Genomic DNA, 22,719 nt, shown 5'->3' with positions numbered 1-22,719 from the left:
AAGTCCAGTAATCCCAGGCCCATGTCCATATCCCCATACGAAGCACTGCTGATGTGAGTCCCACCCAGTGAAGATAGCTGTGTGTGTGATGAAGGCCACACTTCAGGAAGAGTGGGCAGCGGTGATGTGTGGCATAGACTGACCACAGACGCTCATTGCAGTGTTTGAGGGGAGGCGTCAGAACTAAAACTTGTCTTCTTTTTTTTAATGTTTGTTCGTTTATTTTTAAGACAGTGGGGGAGGGGGAGAGAGAGGGAGAGACAGAGAATCCCAAGGAAGGCTCCACGCTGTCAGCGCAGAGCCCAACGTGGGGCTCGAGCTCACAGACCGTGAGATCACGACCTGAGCATGTGCTTTGAGGGCTGTTTCATGTTTGGGCATGTTCTTCGCGGTTCATTTGCTTAGCAAACACTCGCAGGCCAGTGTCCCCAGACCACACCAACCAGATGCTTCACTGGGCAGCACAAAGCAGAGCTCAAAACTTGTATCTCATCCAGTGGGATTTTCTTTTCATTGTGTTTCATAATATTTGTGCTGTATAGTAGTACATGCACATAATTTTTAAACATAACTGCAAAAGCTGGAGGGCACTTTTCAAAACTATTCTTGCAGATTGTGACACTGGAGAGGGACAGGTTAGCCACCTGCAGCTGATGTCCCCTCAGGCAAGCTCCTACCCATCAGACTGACCAGATCCAGACTGGGAGGCCGGGGTGGGGGTGGAGGGCCAGGAGCAAGAATTACCACGGTCATTTTCAAAGTAAAAATACTGTTTGCTTTTATGTTCGTGCCTTATATGAGGCAGAAGTGGCAGGTACTAATCCATATTTCCCTTTTTATTAACAGTGGTTCTGCACTGAGTCATGCTTGCTTCTGCTACGCACTGATCTGTTCTTTTCCAGTTTCTGCGTATATCATTTTGGTGACATCCCTGCGTTACCATTTATTTATATGGAGTGTGTTTTCTCCAAAACTTCTTTATGAAGGAATGCACATCCTCATCACAGCTGCCATCTGTGTGTTCTTCACAGCCATGGATCAAACCAACACAAAGTCATAGGCACTGGGAGAACAATATATTTCTAAAGTCCATTCACTTCATGCATTTGAGTAGTGAAAAAAATCTGTTTAAATGTGAGAACATTCTTAAAAATATCGTGAATTCTACAGAGTTGATGAATAGCTTCAGTTTCTTTTACTGCTATACTTGAATTTAGATCAAATAGTAAGTGATTTGAAAGGTCACTTTAAAGTAGTTTGAATATGAATCATGTTCCCTTGTTGACAGTAACTCCATAAACTTCTGAACTTCTAATTTCCTCTGACTCAAATGTATGCGTTATTGCGGCGTCGTGTGGACTTAAGAGAGCCCGGGAAGTCTGTGGGAGGAGGCTTACCCACTGCCGGCGTTTACCTCACAGAGCTCAGACCCTTCACTACCCTAGAAGACACTGGAGGTCTCGGGGAGCTTCGGTTATCATGGGTGGGTTTCATCTATCAACATGAAGACATTTCAAAACCTAGTCATTGAAAATAAAGATGTAAATTCAGTCCATGTTAACATAGCGTATTTTTAAGAAAAGTGACTATTTTTTTCCAAAAGAAAAATACGTACTGAGGAGAGTGGCATTGGTTCACGTTTTTGCAAATCTCTGTGGCGTCTGGTGGCTAGATTCTGCAATCATTCTGTTGTGATATGTGTGTTTGGTTGAAGTAGTCACACAAATACATGGTTGGCAAAGGGGGGAGGAGTGTTCTTTTTCTAATCCTTTAGAAAAACTCGACAAACAACGGTTTCTTAAAGGTTAACTGGAGAAAAAGCAAGTGCATGTAAAACAGGTGAAGCCCTATTAAGGTCTGCACCTGAGTTAGCAGTTACCTGGTTGAGAAGTTCTGGGTCTGTGTACGAGATAGTTGGGGGAGCTGGGTGAACTGTATGCGGAGCTTTCTGTACTATTTTTGCAACTTCTTGTGAGATTTAGACTATTTTAAAATAAAAGTTATTTTATAAAAGAAAAGATTGCAGTGCCTGGTTGGCTCAGTCAGTTAAGCGTCCAATTCTCAGTTTCGGCTCAGGTCATTCGTGATCTCATGGTTTTGTGAATTCAAGCCCCGCATCAGGCTCCATGCTTACAGTGCAGAACCTGCTTGGGACTCTCTGTCTCCCTCTCTCTCCGCCCCTCCCCCACTTGCACTGTCTCTGTCTCTCAAAATAAATAAACTTACAAAAATTAAAGATTAGTTGCAATGTGGAATCTGAAACTGTGTCAGTGAAATTCTCTGCTCCAGTTTATTAAAATTCACTGATCAGGGGCACCTGGGTGGCTCAGTTGTTTAAGCATCTGACTTTGGCTCAGGTCATGATCTCATGGTTTGTGAGTTTGAGTCCCCCCACATCGGGCTCTGTGCTGACAGCTCAGAGCCCGGAACCTGCTTCAGATTCTGTGTCTCCCTTTCTCTCTGCCCCTCCCCTGCTCACGCTCTATCTCTCTCTCAAAAATAAATAAACATTTAAAAAAATTAAATATATCTTAAACTATAGTCATCACACTGCACATTATATCCCCAGGATTTATTTTATAACTGAAAGTTTATACCTCTTGACCCCCTTCATCCACCCCCATTCCCCGCCTCTAGCAACCCCCAATTCGTTTTCTGTATCTATGAGCTTTGGGGGTTTTTTTGGTTGGGATCCCATATATAAGAGAGATCACACAGGATTTTTCTTTCTCTGACTTATTTCACTTAGCATAATGCCCTCAAGATCCATCTATGTTGTCGCATTTGGCAATATTGTCGTGTGTGTGTGTGTGTAGAAATATATGCCATGTTTTCTTTATCCATTCATCCATCAATGGGCACTTAGTTTGTCTTCATATCTTGGCTATTGTAAATAATGCTGCTATGAATCTGGAGGTACAGGTATCTTTTTGAGTTAGTGTTTTTATTTCCCTCAGATAAATACTCAGAAGTGCAATTGATGGATTATATGGTTGTTCTATTTTTAGTTTTTTGAGGAACCTCCATATTGTTTCCATAGTGGCCACACCAATTTACATTCTCACCAACAATGCACAAGGGCTGCTTTTCTCCACATCCTCATGAACGCCTTTGTTATTTCTTGTCCTTTTAAATAATTTTTTAATGTTTATTTTTTTGAGAGAGAGGAAGAGAGACAGCATGAGCAGGAGAGGGGCAGAAGGCAAGGGAGACACAGAATCCGAAGCAGGCTCCAGGCTCAGAGCTGTCAGCACAGAGCCCAACGTGGGGCTCAAACCCACGAACAGAGGGATCATGACCTGAACCGAAGTCAGTTGCTTAACTGACTGAGCCACCCAGGTGCCCCTATTTCTTGTCTTTTTGATGGGAGAGTGTTTCTTAATGTACAGATACTTAATATTTAATTTACAAATATTTTAAGATTTTATCACTTTCTAAAAATTTTTTTTCTAGTTACGGGTCATTTCCCACTTAATAATCCATTCTGAAAATCCATTGTTTCATGCTAAAACAGTAACTGGGGATCTATTTTCCATTATTTTAAATAGAAAACCATGAGGATGCAATTCATATCATACTCAAGCCCCCAGTCAGTTTCCTAAAATGTAGCTACATATAGCAAAGTGTCTACATTTGCTATCATGTTAAGATACAAGATGCTTAAAATTGGTTCCTGGCCATCAAATAGTTAATATCGTTACGAACAACAGTTGCTCTGTGTCTTTTCTCCTAGATTTTAAAAATAGAAACTTAAAATCGTTTTAAGCCTTTTTACCTCTCCAAAATAAACACTTAAAGCTATAAATTTCTCTGTAAGGTTTATTTTCACTGTATTTACAAAATTTCATATGCTGCATTTTTATTATCATCCAGTTTGAAATATTTCCTGCTTCACTTTTTGGCCTAGTAGTTGGTCCATCTTGATGAACATTCCATGTGCAATAGGAAAAGAAGAAAAACTGTAGTTTCAGCAATCATTTAGTGTGATATCTTATACCTGTTGATTAGGTCGAAGTAGTTGTCAGCCAGACCTTCTACATCCTTACTGATTTGTTTGTCTACTTATTCTTTCAATTACTGAGAGGATAGCTACAATTTCTAACTATGATTGTGGATCTATGTGTTTCTCTCTTAGATCTGTTAGCTTTTGCTTCATGTATTTTGCGTTTCTATGCAATAATAATGAGGTAGCAAAAAAGATACATTAAGAAAACAGTTCCATTTCCAACTGCACACAAAAAAGTTACACACCGGGGCGCCTGGGTGGCTTGGCCGGTTAAGCGTCCGACTTCGGCTCAGGTCATGATCTCATGGTCCGTGAGTTCGAGCCCCGCGTTGGGCTCTGTGCTGACAGCTCAGAGCCTGGAGCCTGTTTCAGATTCTGTGTCTCCCTCTCTCTCTGCTCCTCCCCTGTTCATGCTCTGTCTCTCTCTGTCTCAAAAATAAATAAACGTTAAAAAAAAATTTTTTTAAAGTTAAACACCTACAAGTAAATTCAGCAAGGGAGGTGAAAGACCTGTACTCTAAGAATTGTAAGACATTGATAAAAGAAAGTAAAAACACAAATGAAAAGATATACCATGCTCATGGATCAAAATAATACTGTCAAAATGTTCATATTACCTGTCCCCAAAAATCTACATATTTAATGCAATTCCTATCAAAATATCAATTGCATTTTTCACAATACTAGAACAAATAATCCTCACATGTGTATAGAACCACAAAGGACCATGGGGTGCCTGGGTGGCTTGGTCGGTTAAGCATCCAACTTCGGCTCAGGTCATGATCTTGCAGTCCGTGAGTTCGAGCCCCGCGTCGGGCTCTGTGCTGACAGCTCAGAGCCTGGAGCCTGTTTCAGATTCTGTGTCTCCCTCTGTCTGTGACCCTCCTGTTCATGCTCTGTCTCTCTCTCAAAAATAAATAAAAACGTTTAAAAAAATTTGAGAAAAAAAAAAAACCACAAAGGACCTTAAACAGCCAAAGCATTTTAAGAAAGACCAAAGCTGACATATCACAATCCCAGATTGCCAGATACATTACAAATTTATAATAATCAAAAGAGTATGGTACTGGCACAGAAACAGACACATAGATCAATGGAACAGGCTAGAGAACCCAGAAATAAGCTTATATGGTCAGTCTATCACAATGAGGCAAGAATATACAATGGGGAAAAGACAGTCTCTTAATAGATGGAATTGGGAAAACCGGACAGCTACATGCAAAAGAATGACACGGGACCACTTCCATACACCATACACAAAAATAAACCCAAAGTGGATTTAAAACCTGATTGTGAGACCTAAAATCATAAAATTCCCCGATGAAAACATTGACAGTAATTTATCAACTGTAGCAACGTTTTCTCTGGTTATGTCTTCTCAGGCAAAAGAAACAAAAGCAAAAATAAATTGTAGGGACTACACCAACTAAAACATTTTGCATAGCGAAGTAAACCATCAACAAACAAAAAGGCAAGCTACTGAATGGGAAAAGGTATTTACAAATGATATATCTGATAAGGGATCAACATCCAAAAGATATAAAGAATCCTACAACTCAATCCAAAAAAAAGAAAAAAAAAAGTTTTAAAATGAGCAGTGGGCTTGAACAGATGTTTTTGCAAAACACAAATACAGATGGCCAACAGACACGTGAGAAGATGTTCAACATCGCTAATCATCAGGGAAATGCAAATCAAAACCACACTGAGATATTGCCTCACACCAGTCACAATGGCTAAAATCAAAAATACAAGAAATAACAAGTGTTGGCGAGGATGTGGAGAAAAGGGAGTTCTCATGCACTAGTGGTGGGATTGATAATTGATGCAACCACTGTGGAAAATATGGGGTTTCCTCAAAAAATTAAAAGCAAATACTCTACGATCCAGGAATTCCACTACAGGGTATTACACAACAAAGACAAAAAACTAATTCAAAAAGATATATGCACCCCTATGTTTATTGCAGTTTATTTGCAATAGCCCAGATATGGAAGCAACCTAAATGTCCGTTGATAGATGAATGGATAAAGAAGATGTGGTATACACCTCATGCTAGTCAGAGTGGCTAAAATGAACAAAACAGGAGACTATAGATGCTGGAGAGGATGTGGAGAAACAGGAACCCTCTTGCACTATTGGTGGGAATGCAAACTGGTGCAGCCACTCTGGAAAACAGTGTGGAAGTTCCTCAAAAAATTAAAAATAGATCTACCCTGTGACCCGGCAATAGCTCTGTTAGGAATTTACTCAAGGGATACAGGAGTGCTGATGCCTAGGGGCACTTGTACCCCAATGTTTATAGCAGCACTCTCAACAATAGCTAAATTATGGAAAGAGCCTAAATGTCCATCAACTGACGAATGGATAAAGAAATCGTGGTTTATATACACAATGGAATACTACTTGGCAATGAGAAAGAATGAAATACGGCCTTTTGTAGCAACGTGGATGGAACTGGAGAGTGTTATGCTAAGTGAAGTAAGTCATACAGAGAAAGACAGATACCATATGTTTTCACTCTTATGTGGATCCTGAGAAACTTAACAGAAGATCATGGGGGAGGGGAAGGGAAAAAAAAGGTTAGAGAGGGAGGGAGCCAAACCATAAGAGACTCTTAAAAACTGAGAACAAACTGAGGGTTGACGGGGGGGTGGGGGAGAGGGGAAAGTGGGTGATTGGCATTGAGGAGGGCACCTGTTGGGATGAGCACTGGGTGTTGTATGGAAACCAATTTGACAATAAATTTCATATTAATAAAAAAAAGATGTGGTATATATACACAATGAAATATTACTCAGACATAAAAAGAATGAAATTCTGTTATTTATGGCCTACGGGTTACTAAGTGAAATAAGCTAGACAAAGGAAGACAAATACCATATGACTTCATATGCAGAATCTAAAAAACAAAACAACAACAAAAACAAACAGACTCATAAATACAGAGAACAAACTGGAGGTTGTCAGGGTGGGGGAGGGGTTGGTGTAGGGGTGTGTCAAACAAGTGAAGGAGATTAAGAGTACAAACTCCCAGTTATAAAATAAATAGGTCGAGGGGATGAAAAGTACAGCATAGGGAATATAGTCAATATAATAACATCCAGTGACAGATGGTGATGCTTACTGTTGTGAACATTACATAATTATTAATTGTTGAATCACTATCTTGTACATGTAAAACTAATGTAATGTATGTCAGCTATCCTTCAATAAGAAAAATTTTTAAATAACTTATTTTTTAATAAATTTTTAAAATGTTTATTTACTTTTGACAGAGAACAAGCAGGGGAGGGACAGAGAGAGAGGGAGACACAGAATCTGAAGCAGGGTCCAGGCTCTGAGCTGTCAGCACAGAGCCTGACACGGGGCTCAAACCCACCAACCGTGAGATCATGACCTGAGTCGAAGTCGGAGGCTTAACCAACTGAGCCCCACAGGCGCCCCTAAAAATTTTAAATGACTTTTAAACCTGTTATTAGACATGTATACATTGATATTTGTTATATCTTCCTGATATATTTACTTTATATCATTATGAAATATACCTCTTTATCTCTGGTAATACTCTGTCTTAAAGTCTATTTTATCTGATATTAATACTGCCACGCCAACTTTCTTTTGATTAGTGTTTGCATATAACTTCTCCACCATTTTGATTTCAATCTACTGTGTCTGTATTAAAAATGTATTGAAGGCTCTTATAAATGCAAAACTTAGGTCCTGCTCTTCTATCCAGTCTAACAATCTCTGCCTTTTAATTTGGAATATTTAGGCCATTTACATTGAATGTAATTATTTGTAGGTTGGATTTAGAGCTGTAAATTCTCTATTTGTTTTCCTTTTTGTCACTGTTACTCTATTTCTTTCTTGCCTTTGAATTAATTTCATAGTTTTTAGTAGTACATTTTATCTTCACCATTGTCTTTTATTTTTTAAAAAATGACTGGCACTATCTTTTAGAATAGTTCTGAGTGTACAGAAAAATTCATTGGAAAGTGCAGGGAGTTCTCATATTACACTCCCCCACACATAGTTTCCTCTATTAACATCTTCCAGTAGTGAGGTACACTTATTATAATTGGTGAGCCAATGTTGATACATTATTATTAGCTAAAGTCTACAGTTTACATTAGGGTTCACTCTTTGTCTTGAATATTTTATTAGTTCTGAGAAATGTGTAATGACATGAATCCACCAGTATATCATTTATCATTACATAGAATAATTTTACTGCCCTAAAAATCCACTGTGCTCCACACATTCATCCCTCCCTCCCCAAAACCCTGGAAACCACTGATCTTTTTACTGTCTCCATAGTTTTTCCTTTTCCAGAATGTCACACAATTGGAATAATACAGTATGTAGCCTTTACAGACTGGCTTCTTTCACTTAGCAATATGCATTTAAAGTTTCTCCATATCTTCTCATGGTTTAGCTCATTTCTTTTTAGTGCTGAATAATACTCCATTGTCCGGAGGCACCAGTTTCTTTATCCATTCGCCTACTGAAAGCATTCTTGGTTGCTTCCAAGTTTTGGCAATTATGAATAAAGCTGCTATAAACATCTGTAACTGGCCAGTGTCACTTAGCAAGAATTCAGCTCCACTTCCTGCCATGAAGATCTTGGGACACAGTGTGCAGCTACATGCAGGGAACTGAGAGGAGCAGGGTGAGATCCCTAATATTGGTTGTGCAGAGACCCACAGAGCCCATGTCAGGAGAGGGTGAGGACCCGGGAAGGGAGGCCTATATGAAAAGAAATCCTGGATTACTTGGCATGTTCGGACACATGAACATCATGTTTTCATTTTTGTCAAAAGCTGGGGATGAGTTGGCCACAGGTTCATGGAAAACGTCAGTCAAGTTGTTAATTTCAAGGAAAACAAGAAAGATAATGAGGTCATGGAACACTGTATACTTCACCAGTGGATGATGTTTATGATCTTAATAAAGTAGAATGCTGGTTTTGGGAAAAAAAATCCAGAACTATTGGCATTGTGAAGAGAAAAGGTCGTGTGTTGAGTTGGGAGTGCCAGGAGTCTATCCCAAAGTTCAGTAATAAGAAGTCAGTAATCACACCCAAAATGGGAATAATCAGAATAGCAGTGTACTCATTGTTTCCCATAAATACAGAAGCATATTACCAAAGAAAGGGATGCTTATGGGGGTGGAAATACAGAGTAGGAGGGCAAAACGATAGTAAAACTGACTGAAATGATGCATTATTAGTTTGATTTAACATTGAAATATAGATGAGTGTAATTTACCACAGTAACAGATTAATCGAGAAAATAAATGACTATGATGATGAGAGAAAAGCACTGATGGAATTCAATACCAATTTATACAAAACTAAACTAAAAATAGAAGAAAACATGCTTAAAATATTAAAAGATATCTACCAAGAGCCCAGGCAAGCCCCATACTTAATGACTTCAGTCCTGTCATCCCCACCTCTTTTCAAGTTTGTGTTGGAGATCTTAGAAAGAACACTTGGGTGGTGGGGGGCGCCTGGGAGGCTCAGGTGGTTAAGCATCGGGCTCTTGATTTTGGCTCAGGTCATGTTTTCACAGTCATGAGATTGAACCCTACATCAGGCTCTGTGCTGACAGCATGGAGCCTGCTTGGGATTCTCTCTGTCTCTCTCTCTCTGTCGCTCTCTCTTTCTTTCTCTCTCTCTCTCCACCCCTCCCCCAATAAACAACAAAAAGCTTCTTTCTAAAAAAAGAAAAGAAAAGAGAAGAAAGAAAGAAAGAAAGAAAGAAAGAAAGAAAGAAAGAAAGAAAAGAGAGAGAGAGGTGGGGGGAAGAGGAGGGAGGGAGAGGGAGGGGAGAGGAGAGGGGACACTCGGGCCAGAAAACATGGCAGAGGGTTTGGAGAACAAGAAACAAAACCATCAATAATCACAGATGATATTGGAAATTGGTTATTAGAACTGAAAAGAAATGTTTGCAATGTTGCTGGGTACAAAATCTGTATACAAGATCAGTAATAGTCTTTAAACCAAACAAGTAGATAACGTAGTTTTCAAAAAGACAGCATTGACAATAACCACAAAACTTGAAATGCATCTCAGGGAAAATCTGACACAAGTCATGCAAGGTATTTACAGACAAAAATATGGAGACTTATTGACAAACATATAGGAAGACCCAAACAAGTGAAGAGAGAGAGACTTACTCAAGGATGGATGAACGGGCTCACAATTGTTGGGGTGGCATTCACCCAGATTAACATGAAAATCCAGTGTGGTTTCGTTCCGCACCCCGGCAAGGCTCTGCATGCCAAGCGACAGTCTCATCTAATATGCATGTAGAAAGGGCCAAGAACAACGCAGAAGAAGGCACTGAACAATCAGTACAGACACCTCTCTAGTAAAGGGTGGAAATGCAAGTGAGGACACGGAGACACCATTTCCCAACAAAAAAGGAGAAGACAAAGCGAAGGGGTGCTGAGATGGGGACCTGGGGCCATGTGCTGCTGGGGGCTATGACTCTCTGAATCCGCATCTCCACACCACACGGTGCAATCACACATGGGTGTGGGACCTACGGAAACAGGAAGACAGGTAAAGCATTTTCCTTGCCCTGTGGACTATGAAAGTGAGAGAGGACATGATCCAGGAGTGACTTACTGCCATTTGTCCACACAGTGGAATCAGTGGGACACAATGTGTCAGAGGAAATATGCCACAGGCACAAGGAGCACCACAGATCAATCTCAGACACATAATGCTGAGTGCAAGAAAGCATATTACGGGAAGATCAAATACAGTATGATACCATCATGTACAGTTTAAAAACATGCAAAAACAATACTGTATCCTGTGCATGGACACACACTTTTGTGGTAGAAGGACAAAAATATGGCAATGGTCCGTAACCAGCTTGAGTGAAGTGTGGCCAGAAAGACGAGGCGGAGGCTCTGGCTGCTCCCGTAATACATTACAGTTAATAGATGTTACCTCTATATATTTAAGAGTAAAAGAGAAATGTGGACCGAACATGGGAAACAACACTTTAAAATCTTAAAATTTGGGGTTTTAGTTTGACGTTTGATAGCAGCGCACACTGAATCTCAATGCTGATACGTGTGTGTTCTTTATATGCAACGCTTTGTGTCTAACATTTTCCTCAATCAAAATAAAAGAAGCATGCGAGAGGCTGCTCTAAGACTCTCCACACGCAGCTACTGGGCATTTGAAATGCAGCTGGTCCAAACTGAGATGTGCTCTATGTATAAAATACAACCAGATTTCTGCACTTAGCGTGGAAAAAAAAAAAGAGAATGTAAAATCTCTTTGCCCTCCAGTTCCCCCAAGAGCAAGCACAGGCACTCGAATCAGGGTGAGTGGCAGGTTAGGGAGTGTGGGGCACCCTCTGGAACCCCCAGCATCTGGCCCAGCTGACAGTTGTTGAATGAAACACCGAGTGAGGTGAGTTAGCAGAGTGCTGAGTTGAAGAGCTCGGAGGTGGGTGTGTACAGGGCACGTAGGACAGGATTCCGGGGGTGGGTGATGGGAGTCAGCCAAGAAGGGGAAGATGTGAAATTTGTGGCAGAGGCTGAGTTCAGCGTCCTCAGGGACCCGGAAGAGGGACGTGAGCAGGTGGCTGGTTATAAGCACCCAGGGGTCAGAAGGGACATGGAGATTGTCACACTACCCACCCTGTGCCTGGGTTTACAAAACTCCCACAAATGCTGCTTAGAAACAGAAAATTGGTCCTGCCTTGCGGCTGGACTGAGTTCATGGCAGTTCTCACGCCGGCTCTAACCTGGGCACAGAACCCAGGTCCCCAAGTCTCAGCTTTCCCACCTGTAAAGCCATCGTTTTCAAGATTAAAGGAGGCAGTGAAAGCAAAGTGCCTGGCCCATGCCAAGCACTCCATTCAAATTAGCCATTGATCAGGTGGTGCCCAGGCCACCCACAAAGATGATGGTGTGTGCCCAGGTGAAGTTTGAAAATATCCAAAAACAATACTGTATAGTGTGCATGGACGGACCCTTGGAATCCCGGGGGCTGGCCTGCAGTCTTTATAAATGCTTGTTGGTTGGGCAAGTGAGGACAAGACCTCTGGCAGCTGGCGGGGCCGTCTTTCCCCCAGCCTCAGGCTGGACCGGGTCGGAAGAGGAGAGGGAGGCGGCAAGTGGCGGGCAGAGCTCATCCTGGGAGTGGCTCCACCGTGGAGAACCAAAGTCACGCACTTAGGGAAAAATAACCTGAGTTACACCAAATAGGCAACAGGGACCCTCAGGGGCACGCCCCCGGGGACAAGAAGGGGGAATACAGAGCAGACGCTGTCCTGCAGGGGAATCAAGGGAGGTCTCAGCAAAGGTGATGTCCCAGCTGAGCCAGGACAAGAGGACACAGGGTTGGGGGACAGGGGACGGGCACTCTTACAGAGGCTGGGAGGTGAGAGAGCAGGCAGAAAGAAAGCTCCTAAGATGAGCAAGATGGAGGCTGACCCAATGTCCTGCAAAGGCCCTGGGGTAGAGGGGCCTACAGGGATTCCTGCCAGAGGGAGAAGGTCACCTTCAGAATAGCCTGGGATCCTGAGGCCTTTGTTTCCCAGAAGGACTGGCAGCCCCTCCCCACCTCCCAGACACTGAAGCCACTCCTGCCCCAACCCTACACGGAGAAGAGAATGACATGTGCCAGTCTGGATTTGCAAAATAATTCAGTTACTGTGGCTGTTACCTCAAAATATTTGCAAATAAACCAAATATAACTTATTTTCAGAAAGCATTTCCCCTTGGGCAATTAATTTTAATGTTTCGGCTTTTTTTAGAATATTCATCTGGAAGATCTATTCAGCTCCGTAAATACCCATGGTCTGATGAGGGCTCCAACGGCTTTATTCCCCAGCAGCACGTCCCAGGGAGGGAGTGCCTGTCCTCTGAGGTCCTGAGCAGCTAGACCCGCACAGAAAGGCTTGAAGGCTTCCTGCAGAAAAGAATGAGCAAACCACAAACCTGAAATGAGCTCTGCACTGAGTTCAAGGTTTGTCCCCCAAAATTCTGGTCCACACAAAGCGTGGCCTTATTTGCAGGTCACGCTGGATTAGAGTGGGCCCTAAAGCCAATGAGAATGTCTTTGTAAGACACACAGAAGGGCACCCAGAGACAGAGGAGAGGGCTGCACGAAGGCAGAAGCAGAGATTGGAATGATGAGTCTCTGAGCCCAGGAGCACCAAGGAACACCAGCATCCACCAGAGGCCGGGAGAAAGGTCTGGAATCGATTAGTCCTCAGAGCATCCAGGAGGAAGCAACCCTCCCAACACCTTGATCTCAGACTATGAGAGAATAAATATTTGCTGTTTGAAGCCACCCAATTTGTGGTACTTTGTGACGAAAGCCACAGGAAACGGATTTGAGCCCCAGGTACCTGAGGTGGTCCAGGCCCCCACTACCAGCCCCACACTTGGCTCCAGAGACACACCCTCCTTCCTCAGCCAGTCAGCACCACAGCTGGTTCTGCTGTCCCACTGCACACCCAGGATCTGATGTTTGCCACACTATTCATTCAAAGGGCCCTACCAGATAGGAGCCCCTCGTCAGACTGTCCCCAGGCCCTGATGGCTCACAGAGAAGGCTGCGGGGTCAGGCTGGGCTGGGTCCATGAGATTTTGCTTCCCTTCAGGAACAGGGCAGTTCTTGAAGGCCAGTTTCTTAGTAGGACAGCACAGTCTGTCCCGTGTTTTAGGGAAATGTTGCATCAGGAATAGAGGCGAAGAAAGAAATCAGGCTGGTGGTTTAGGAATAGGGTAAGGACCACAGCAGGTGCACAAGGTCAAAGCTGGGGCCTGAGTGTTGGGGAGAGGGGCGGGTGAGGTGGGGCACCCCTCCAGCAGCCGGGGCAGCCTCTGTCCACCCACTTACCTGTTCTGCACATTCCTGGTAGACCTGGCCACACTCAGGCACAGTCTTCAGGGCCAGGACAAGAGCCATGCAGAGACAAGGCATAAAGGATTGTTGGCACGTTTAAAGGAGTGTGTTGTGCTTTCACACAGATTTTATTGACCCTAAAGCGGCAAGACATATTATTGGCATTCTGTTGAGGATAGATGGCAGATGAAAAGGCAAATCAGAGATCAGGGCTTCTCTAGGTGAAATTCTCATGTGTAAATCGATTCCCCTCAAAACATGGAGATTTTAAGAAAACTATTAGAAACACGGCTCTGTGGTAGGAACCACCAGGCTTTCTCCTGCCACCCCAGGAAGTCCTTGGAGAATTCAGATTGGGGACATGACAATATATGAATACTATTTTCCTAGGTTAATTTTTTCCCATTTTGTTGGTGTTTTGTTACTGTGTTAAAGAGTGGCAAATCGGGGCGCCTGGGTGGCGCAGTCGGTTAAGCATCCGACTTCAGCCAGGTCACGATCTCGCGGTCCGTGAGTTCGAGCCCCGCGTCAGGCTCTATGCTGACTGCTCAGAGCCTGGAGCCTGTTTCCAACTCTGTGTCTCCCTCTCTCTCTGCCCCTCCCCCGTTCATGCTCTGTCTCTCTCTGTCCCAAAAATAAATAAACGTTGAAAAAAAAATTTAAAAAAAGGAGTGGCAAATTAAGCAGATATTGGATCATCTGGAAAGTAAACCAGTTGACATTAGGCTGTGGCCTCTGTCTCATATAAAAAACAGGTACACAGATATATAAAGTTCGCACATATCTTTATGCCAGAATTCATTTTTCTTGTGGTCTCTATCATTTATTAATGTTCTTTCTTGATGAGAAAGCAGTGATTTGAGGGTAATAATAACCTTGAGGGCCCCATGGGACAGCGTGGCATGTAGCAGCCCTTGCTCAGCGGGGGAGTAGACCTCAAGGTGACCCAAAGAGGTCAGCACCAACCAAGCCGTGGCAGTGTCTGCACAACAGGGACCCATCTAGGCACCTAGGAGGTCAGCCTGCCCCACAGCACTTGCACGGATGCCAGAGCACCTCTGATGTGGCTTGCTGTGCTGTGCAGGCATCCAGGTAAGGGGTCACCCCGCTATCTTCCCCGGCACGTGACAGAGTGTGCAGGCCTGCGTGAATCTCTGCACCGCATGCCTACCCTCCACGCTGCAAGGGGACGCGCCAGTCTACAGTCGGGCCTCTCCAACTCAGACAGATTCTACCCGGACACCCCAGGCAGGGCTGCTGGCCTGGCCCTCAGACACTTCTCATGAGGCACTGTATGTGTGTGTGCTTGCGTGCGTGTGTGTATGCCCCACACAGTGTGTGTGTGCATGTGCAGACATATACACGTGGAACGTGTGGGCACTTATTCCTACACATGCATGCATGTGCATTTGTCCTTGTGTGCACGTATGTTCACTCGTGTGTGCCTGTACTTTTGTGTGCATTCACGCACCCGCACATGTGTGTGTGTGTGTGTGTGTGTGTGTGTGTGTGTGCATGTTCAAGGATTCTGCCTGAACTGTGTCCTGACACCAGCCAGGAGTAAAATCTTTATCACCAGCAGTTTGATCTTCATCACAAACACTATCTGACTGGTTTTTAAAATTAAATGATTAATTGACTTTCAGTCAAAACTTCAGTTGCATGGTTCAGATTTGTGTTGCCAAGGGCAGAACACCCCCTCTGACCAAAGAAAGTCCTGTAAACCCAGATGCCTGAAACCCTGGGAGGGCCTGTTTAGCAATCTAAGAAAACATGCCTTGTTTGGTGGCTACCCCCTGTGTTATCTTAGTTAAATTATTCCCTTAAAAGTAAACAATCTTTATGTTTAAAATAATAACTTACAAATTCAGCATTAAGTCATGTAACAATGCTAAAATGTGTTTAGTTTAATTCCGGTACTTTGTCATAATCATAAACTCTTGATCTGGCCTCCACCAGGCCAGGCGTTCGTTACTTATTATTCTGAGAGGCAGAGTAAGACCCATTTTAGGAAAGTTCCAGGAACTGGCACTATTTTCTAGAGCACAAAGAATCCATTTTAAACAACTAAAACTTACGGGAAGTAGAATGGACGTGAATAAGAAGTGAGGGCCACGAGGCGGAGCCCCGCAGGGGCAGGAGTGGTCCCGAGGAAGTCACTCCTAACTGGAAGGAGGTTCAGTAGCTTCCTAATTCTCCACTCATTTCCCTGAGTACTGATCTTTGGAACAATGTGAGTTTGGGGAGACTTGATTTTATTTCCTCTCATAAACTCTAAAAAATAAAACCCTGGTATCCCACATCATTATATCAGCCTCAATAAAGTGGAGTTGACAATATCCGTGGAGTTAGACACACTTGCATCTTTAAAAATCTCATCTAGTCCGTTGGGCATGTAGAAGTTTGCCAGGGGAAAAGCAGCTGCCTGCACACCCCAGATGCTCCCTGCTGCCCTGGCCAGATGACCACCCAGATGGCATGATGCTCCTGTCGGGCTCCTGTGCTGGCCCCACCCACCTCACCCCCTTCTGCCTTTCTGTTCCATCTCAAGAAATGTCTGAAAGTTGGGAGAGGTCACTGATTTGGATTGCAAATTTGAAAGATTCATAAGGCATATGACATTTTAAGCTGTGCAAACCATGTGAGATGAAACACTTCAGAAAACAAGAAAGGTACTGGGAGGTCTGACGTCTTGTGTCCATGCTGCCCATGTGTTTGCTCTGCTGGGGTGGTCCTTGCCTGGCGGCCTTCTGCAGGAAGCCACCGTGTGCCCGTCTATCCAGCGCACAGTGGCCTAGCCACCTCCACTGGGTGAGCTCTGGGTGGTCGGCCCTGCAGCTGCCTATGAGGTCTCTGCTCCAGGAGTGGAGAGCAGCCCTGCTCAGGAAGCAGGAAACACCTGGCAATTCCTTCTTGATTTGACTTAGGTAGGTGGGGAAAAGTATCTTAAAAGCCACTTTTGCTGCCACTTATCACATTTCTTGCTTAGGTTGATGACCATCGGGCCGGTGGTACCAGGGCAGGTGATGGGCCGGGCTGCGAGGACCAGCGGTGGGACTAGCTGAGCCATGCCCTCAGCCTGGCTGAATCCCGAGGCTGAATATGGACCAGTATCTGAAGAGGCCTGTGGTTCAGAACCTACTTACTTGGCTGTGAATCATCCTCTTTCCTCAGGCAGCATCAACATAACAAGGAGATCGCCATGTTACACGGCAAGGATCAGGCGCTGACCAGCGACAGGTCCCCTCCACTCCTCTGCATGGAAGCCGGCCCCCTCTCTCCAGCAGCCTCCACTGAAGCTGGGCAGCCCCGCCAGGTCCAAGCTGGGGTGGGGGCCTTGATTGTCCAAGTACAGGAGACCGTGGCTTTGGGCAAGGAACGTGGAGCTGAGGAGAGGTCTTATCCCAGAGCTGGCACCTGGAAACTCCACCTCCACCCCTAAATCCGGCTACTTTCCCACAATCAGAAGTGAACCCCTTTACGCTGCAAACACATTACACATCACTTGTTTATTATCACCCAAAGTGTGGTGCTCGCCACACTTTACCTGGCAGAGCACCGGGTGTGTCCCTACCTCCTTTGGCTCGAGGCACACACTATTCAGGTCAGGGTGGGGCCATTCCGCTCTTCCGCTACACTATTCTGCTCCAAGCACCTTAAGAATCATCGGCACACCTCCCTGGCGCCACAATCCCAGCACGTGGGGTTGTGCTACCTTTTGCCCGAGACTCTGAGCCTGCTTGGCTCCCAGCCAGGCCACCAGACTGGATGGAAACGTATTTTGCCGTCACCGAGAATACATTTCATATTGTGTGGGTAAGCATCCTAAGGATTTTAAAGTATGACCTTCACATCAGTTAAGGCTATTTAAGGGGTGTATTTTAAATGAAATGCTATAATATGCAAAAATTACCAGATCACTGAATTAATCAACAGGAAAATAATCCTTGCCAGAAAAAAAACTATGACTGTGATTTTCCAAAATAGGATTGGATTGTTCATATATACTAACCAAAAATAAGCTCAGCTTTGCAGTAGAAACCCCACCGCCAATTTCCAAAAAAAGAAACGTTTGGGACCTGGTACACACACAGGGAAGTTAACTGCAGGAAGAGGTTGGATGGAGGCAACCGCCCAGCAGAAAACTCCAACTCAGCGTTTGTCTGACCAGGTCCAACCACTGGCCCCAAAGCGGGTTGTGTGTCGACACCCTCTAACTCCAATTTGATGAATATCTCCAATAACATAGCAATTAATTTAATAAAGGAACTAACCAATTTTAAATTGCAATAAATTTACCAAACATTTTCACTGTTTATGGAGAGCTTTACAGTAAGAAAGTATCAACAAAAGCAGGCACATCCGTGTACAAAGTGTCGCTTGTTGGGTGCGTTTTCACTTCTGCCATTCTGCTCCTTCTGTCCTCTCGGCGAGGGTTCTTCCTCCCGCGAAATCACCCTCTCTTTCTGAGCTCTCACCCTGGACCGGACTTTGCCAAAGAGAAGTGCGATGGGGGCGAGGCAGCCCCGAAACATTTATTGTAAACTTTAAAACGGAATCCGGATACGAACAGACACAGAAAAGAAGAGAAACCTCCCAGACACAGAAATGGTAATACTGGAGGCCCAGTCTCTCGGCGAGGGGCCCTCAGCGACGCGAGGCCAGTCCACCCCTGAAGGTGCATCTCCGCGGCATGTCCTCGGCAGGCCTGGTCCTCGCTCGCGGGCGGCGGGCGGTGGTCGGCCGCGGAGGCCCGCGCCGGCTGGCGCGCCGTCCGTCCGTCCTTCCGGGGAGGGCCCCAGGGCTCAGCAGGCCCGGCTCGGCTCCCAGGGGCGCGCGGCCTCGCAGGGCTGCCGGCAGCAGTAGGGGTAGGAGGCGTTGAGGTCGGGGTCCGAGGGCGCGTACCCCGGCAGCTCCACCGACGGGTGCCCTCCGCAGCACACCTCCACACCCGCCTCGTCGAGCGCGTGGAAGACGCCCACGTTGATGTAGGAGACTGCGTGGTGCGCCCCGAAGCCAGCGCAGTCCCCCGGGGCGGCCACGTCCGAGTCCTCCGGGGACAGGATGGAAGCGTCGCTCGGCCGCGGCTGCAGCCGCCGACCGCGCCGGCCCCGCCGGCCCCGCCGCGCCCGGGAGGCTGGCGGCTGCGCGCGGAGCCCGGGGCCGCCGCGGGGCCGCGCCAGGGCCCGGGCCGCCCTCCGCCGGCCGCGCCGGCCGCGCCGCGCCTGCGACGCGCGGTAGTTCTTGACGAGCAGGAGGCTGAGCAGGCCCAGCAGGCACTCGAGCGAGTTGAAGACGGTGGAGAGCACCAGGCCGCGCTGGTAGTCCTTGAGCTGGCGGCACTTGGCCGACGTGGCGCTGTCCAGGGTGCTGCGGGCGCGCGGCGCGCCGGGGGCCGGGCCGGGGGCGGCGGCGGCGGCGGCGGCGGCGGCGGCGGCGGGGCCGGGGGCCGGCGCGCGCGGGGGCAGGCAGTAGTGGGAGTACTTGCGCTCCACGAGGGACACGGTGTCGCCGTCGATCACGGCGCCCGCGAAGGCGCTGAGGACCCCGAGCATGAAGACGAGGACGCCGAGCAGCAGCAGGTTCTGGCTGCTCCCCGGCCCCGAGGGCCCGGCCGCGGCCCCCGGCTCTCCCGGCGCGGCCTCGGGAGCCCCCGCCGCGGCCGCGGGGACCCCGAGCCCCGGGCCCGGGCCCGACCCCGCGAGCGGCGCGTCCCGGGGCCCGCAGCAGAGCAGGGCGGCGCCGAGCAGCGAAAGGCCGGCGGCCAGCAGCAGCCCCGAGTAGAAGGCGCCGGCGGCCGCCCCCAGCCGGAACGGCTCCCCGCGCAGCTCCGAGCCCAGCGAGAAGCACTTGAGGCCGACGGCGGCGGCGCTGAGCGCGCAGGCGAGCAGGAGGCAGGAGGAGAGCGCGGCGCAGGCCCCGCGGACGCTCCACTTCATCCTCCGCGCCCGAGCCGGCCCGCACCCCGCGCGCCCGCCGCCGCCGCCGCCCGCCGCCGCCCCCGCCGCCTGCGCCTCCTCCCGGCGCCGCGCGGCCGGACCGCCGGCCTCCTCCTCATCCTCCCGCGTCCTCCCGGGCCCGCGCCGCCGGCGCCGGAGTCCGCATCCTCCGCCTCCCGCCGCCGCCGCCGCCGCCGCCGCCGCCGCGGCCCCGCGCCGGGAACCGATGCGGCGCGGAGGACCGCAGGGCGCGCGCGCCCCCTCCCCAGCCCGCGGCGCCCCTCCCTGGACGCTCCACTCCCCCCACCCCACCCGCCGCCCCGTGCGCCCGGCCCAGGCGCCGCCTTCCCCCGCCCCCCTCTCCACCCTCAACCCCCGCAGCCCCTAGGACTCCCCTCTGCCGCCTCCCCAAGGAGAAGTGACCCCCCTCCTCCCTCGCGCCTCTCCGCCTGCCTCCCACTCTCCCGGCCGCTCTGGGAACACTACCCCCCACCCCCACCCCAGGTCTTTCTACCCCGGACTCCTCTAGGGGCCCACTCCCCAGTACCTCCCACCTCTCGGGCCCCTAAGGCTGCGCTTCTCCCGCGACCAGGCTCCACGCCCACCACCGGCCTGCCAGCGGCCTGGAAGCCTGAGGAAGTTGGCTTGGGGCGCAGGGAGAGGGGGAGGAAGGGAGCCCGGGTGCTGGTGGGGTAGGAGGGAGAGCCTGGGTGCAGAAGGGGAGGGGAGCCAGTCTGCGGGACAGGGGAGGGAGGAGGACAGAGGAAGGGAGAGAGTCCAGGTGGGGAGGAGAGGGGAGAAGGGAGCCCAGGGAAGGGGTGAGCCTGGGTGCTGGGGGTGGGGGTGGGCGGGGGGGATGGGTGCGGGGAGTCTGGATGCCAGGAAGGGGTGGGCGAAGGAGATCAGGTGCTGCTGGGACGCTCCAGCGCACCCTGGAAATCGCCCGCTGCTGTGCGTGGGGGTGGGGGTGGGGAGAGGCGGGAGGTGGTAGGGATGCTGCCCAACTGGAGGTGAAGCCTTGGACGTTAGTCTAAAAAAGCCCTGCTCCGGGGTCGTGCAGGAATTTCACCAGGGCTCGGGTGAGTGTGAGTTAATTTCATCAGAAGGCGGTTCACGGCCTGAGTGCCACGGTTGGGGGGAGGGGGCGGTAAACCGCCTCTTTCTGACCACCGGACCTCAAGGTGGGTGAAAGGAAGGCGTGGGGTGTGCGGGGCGAGGGGGATGGCCTTCCCCCAGGCCTCTCCGGGCCCTGCATCCTCTTGCTGAAAGGCGATCTGGGATGGGACGTCTCTGGAAGGCCCTCTGAGGTCCCACCGGGCCGAGCGGCTGGGCCTGCGCCCGTGGTTCCTTCCACACCGTCTCCGCTGCTGCAGCAGCGAGGCCGGGGGAGCAGATGACTCACTCTGCCGGCTAATTGCAGCGTCAAATAACTTCGCGTTGCATCCAGAAGCAGGCGTGGCTGCAGCTAGGGAAAGAGCTGGGGGAGGGGGCGGGGAAGGCAGGGGTGCTCTGGAACACACCTCTGTTCCTGCCACCTACTCAGCAAGTTCTGGCCTGCGGAGACACACCCCCCCCCCCCCCCCCCGAGCTCCCAGCTTCGTACCCCTTCCTGCACAGAGTGCCCGTCCATCGGCGCCTGGTGAGCACAAGACCCCAGCGGCTCCTTGCGTCTGCGGAAGGCCGCACCCACATTCGCAGGGGTCCCTCGCCCACACCTCACGGACACCATCTGCCCAGTAACTGTGATATGAACCCCCTTCCTGCGGCTCTCTGGACATCTGCGTGGGACTGACTGGAACCGCAGTAGCTGCGAGGAGAGGAGCGCGTTTCGCTGTATTTTTAGCAGGGAGTGCAGATTTTAGAACATCAGCTGAACCTCCTCGTTCCGTCCTCTCCTCTGGCAGGGTGCCTTGCCAGAAAAGTGGGGATAGTGAACCTTCTTTCACATTCATGGCGTATAGGTTTGAAAAGGACAGTGTGTAAATCAGCTTGTATAATAATCGTGGCACCCACGCGCGTGAGCGGAGTTGCCATGAGCTCACTTCCAATGATTATTCCGGTTTCCAGGGAGACGAGGTTTGCAGCCACCTCCGTGGAGAAGCATGGAGCAGCCCCTGCATTCCCCTTGCACGCCGCTGTGGCCAGACTGATGAGGCTCTGGGGGCAAAAGTGAACTGATGTTGGCTGGTCCTCAGCTCTCCCTCATCCTGGGAAGGAGGCCCCAGTCAGCCTAGGCCCAGCGGGGAGCGGGGAGGGGCCTTGCTGGAAGGCGCTGTGTGTGGCAGCTACCACTGGGTCAGAGGCTTAGGATTTGTTTTGAGATCTAGCCTTCCGTCTCCTCCAGTTCCCCTTCACGCCCCGACCCCGCCATCAGCCCTTCACTAGACACTTCCATCCCCCTGACCACCTTCCTGTTCCTTACACTTATCCTGCCTTTTCCTGCCACAGGGCCTTTGCATATGATGCTCGGTCTTTCTGTTGTATGTTCCCCTTGCCACATCCTCACCTGGCTTCTGCCTTCTCATTTCTTACATCTTAGCTTCACCTCACTAACTTTTGTTGGGTGCCTGCTGTCCTCCAAACACGAGAGTGTTTGGGTTTTCTTATTCAGTCCTTGCAACAAACCCTGAGGCAGGCAGCCCTGTCATTCTCGCAGAGGCTTTCCATGAGTACGTCAGTGACTTCTGGAGCCAGGGTTCGCCCAGGCTCTGTGCACCACCTCCCTACACCTTCACCTCTGTCCTCCCCACTGCCTCTCTGCCCCCACCACCCTGCCCCCCATTGACTCCCTGTCCTCCCCCTTCATTACTCCTCTCCCTGCCTCCCCTTCTTCTGGTGACCCCTCCCCACCTCCCTGCCTCCAGCCCCTGGCAGAGGGTCCCCCATGA

General features: G+C 48.7%; 2 protein-coding genes across 12 annotated transcripts in view; one reads left to right on the top strand and one right to left on the bottom strand.

The window, feature by feature from the left end:
* The window catches only part of PIGG (phosphatidylinositol glycan anchor biosynthesis class G), a 43,622-nt gene extending 42,071 nt beyond the window's left edge, over positions 1-1,551 (top strand). For all 11 annotated transcript variants that reach the window (XM_027060421.2, XM_053217748.1, XM_027060542.2 and 8 more), the window contains one exon: positions 847-1,551. In XM_027060421.2, the coding sequence (XP_026916222.2) occupies positions 847-1,060 (214 nt within the window). In that variant the 3' untranslated portion in view covers positions 1,061-1,551. The remainder of the gene's footprint in view (positions 1-846) is intronic.
* A 16,198-nt stretch (positions 1,552-17,749) lies between these two features.
* On the bottom strand, positions 17,750-19,884 carry TMEM271 (transmembrane protein 271). The gene has a single exon (XM_053217747.1). The coding sequence runs from the start codon at positions 19,829-19,831 to the stop codon at positions 18,698-18,700; it is 1,134 nt and encodes a 377-aa protein (XP_053073722.1). The 5' UTR covers positions 19,832-19,884; the 3' UTR covers positions 17,750-18,697.
* Between the last annotated feature and the right edge of the window lie 2,835 nt (positions 19,885-22,719).

This window comes from Acinonyx jubatus, chromosome B1 (assembly GCF_027475565.1).
Source record: "Acinonyx jubatus isolate Ajub_Pintada_27869175 chromosome B1, VMU_Ajub_asm_v1.0, whole genome shotgun sequence".
Classification (NCBI taxonomy): Eukaryota; Metazoa; Chordata; class Mammalia; order Carnivora; family Felidae; genus Acinonyx; species Acinonyx jubatus.
This window is presented reverse-complemented; position numbering and strand designations above follow the sequence as displayed.

Coding starts and splice junctions, on each gene's coding strand:
- TMEM271 (XM_053217747.1), bottom strand. CDS start 19,831: ATGAAGTGGAGCGTCCGCGGGGCCTGCGCCGCGCTCTCCTCCTGCCTC.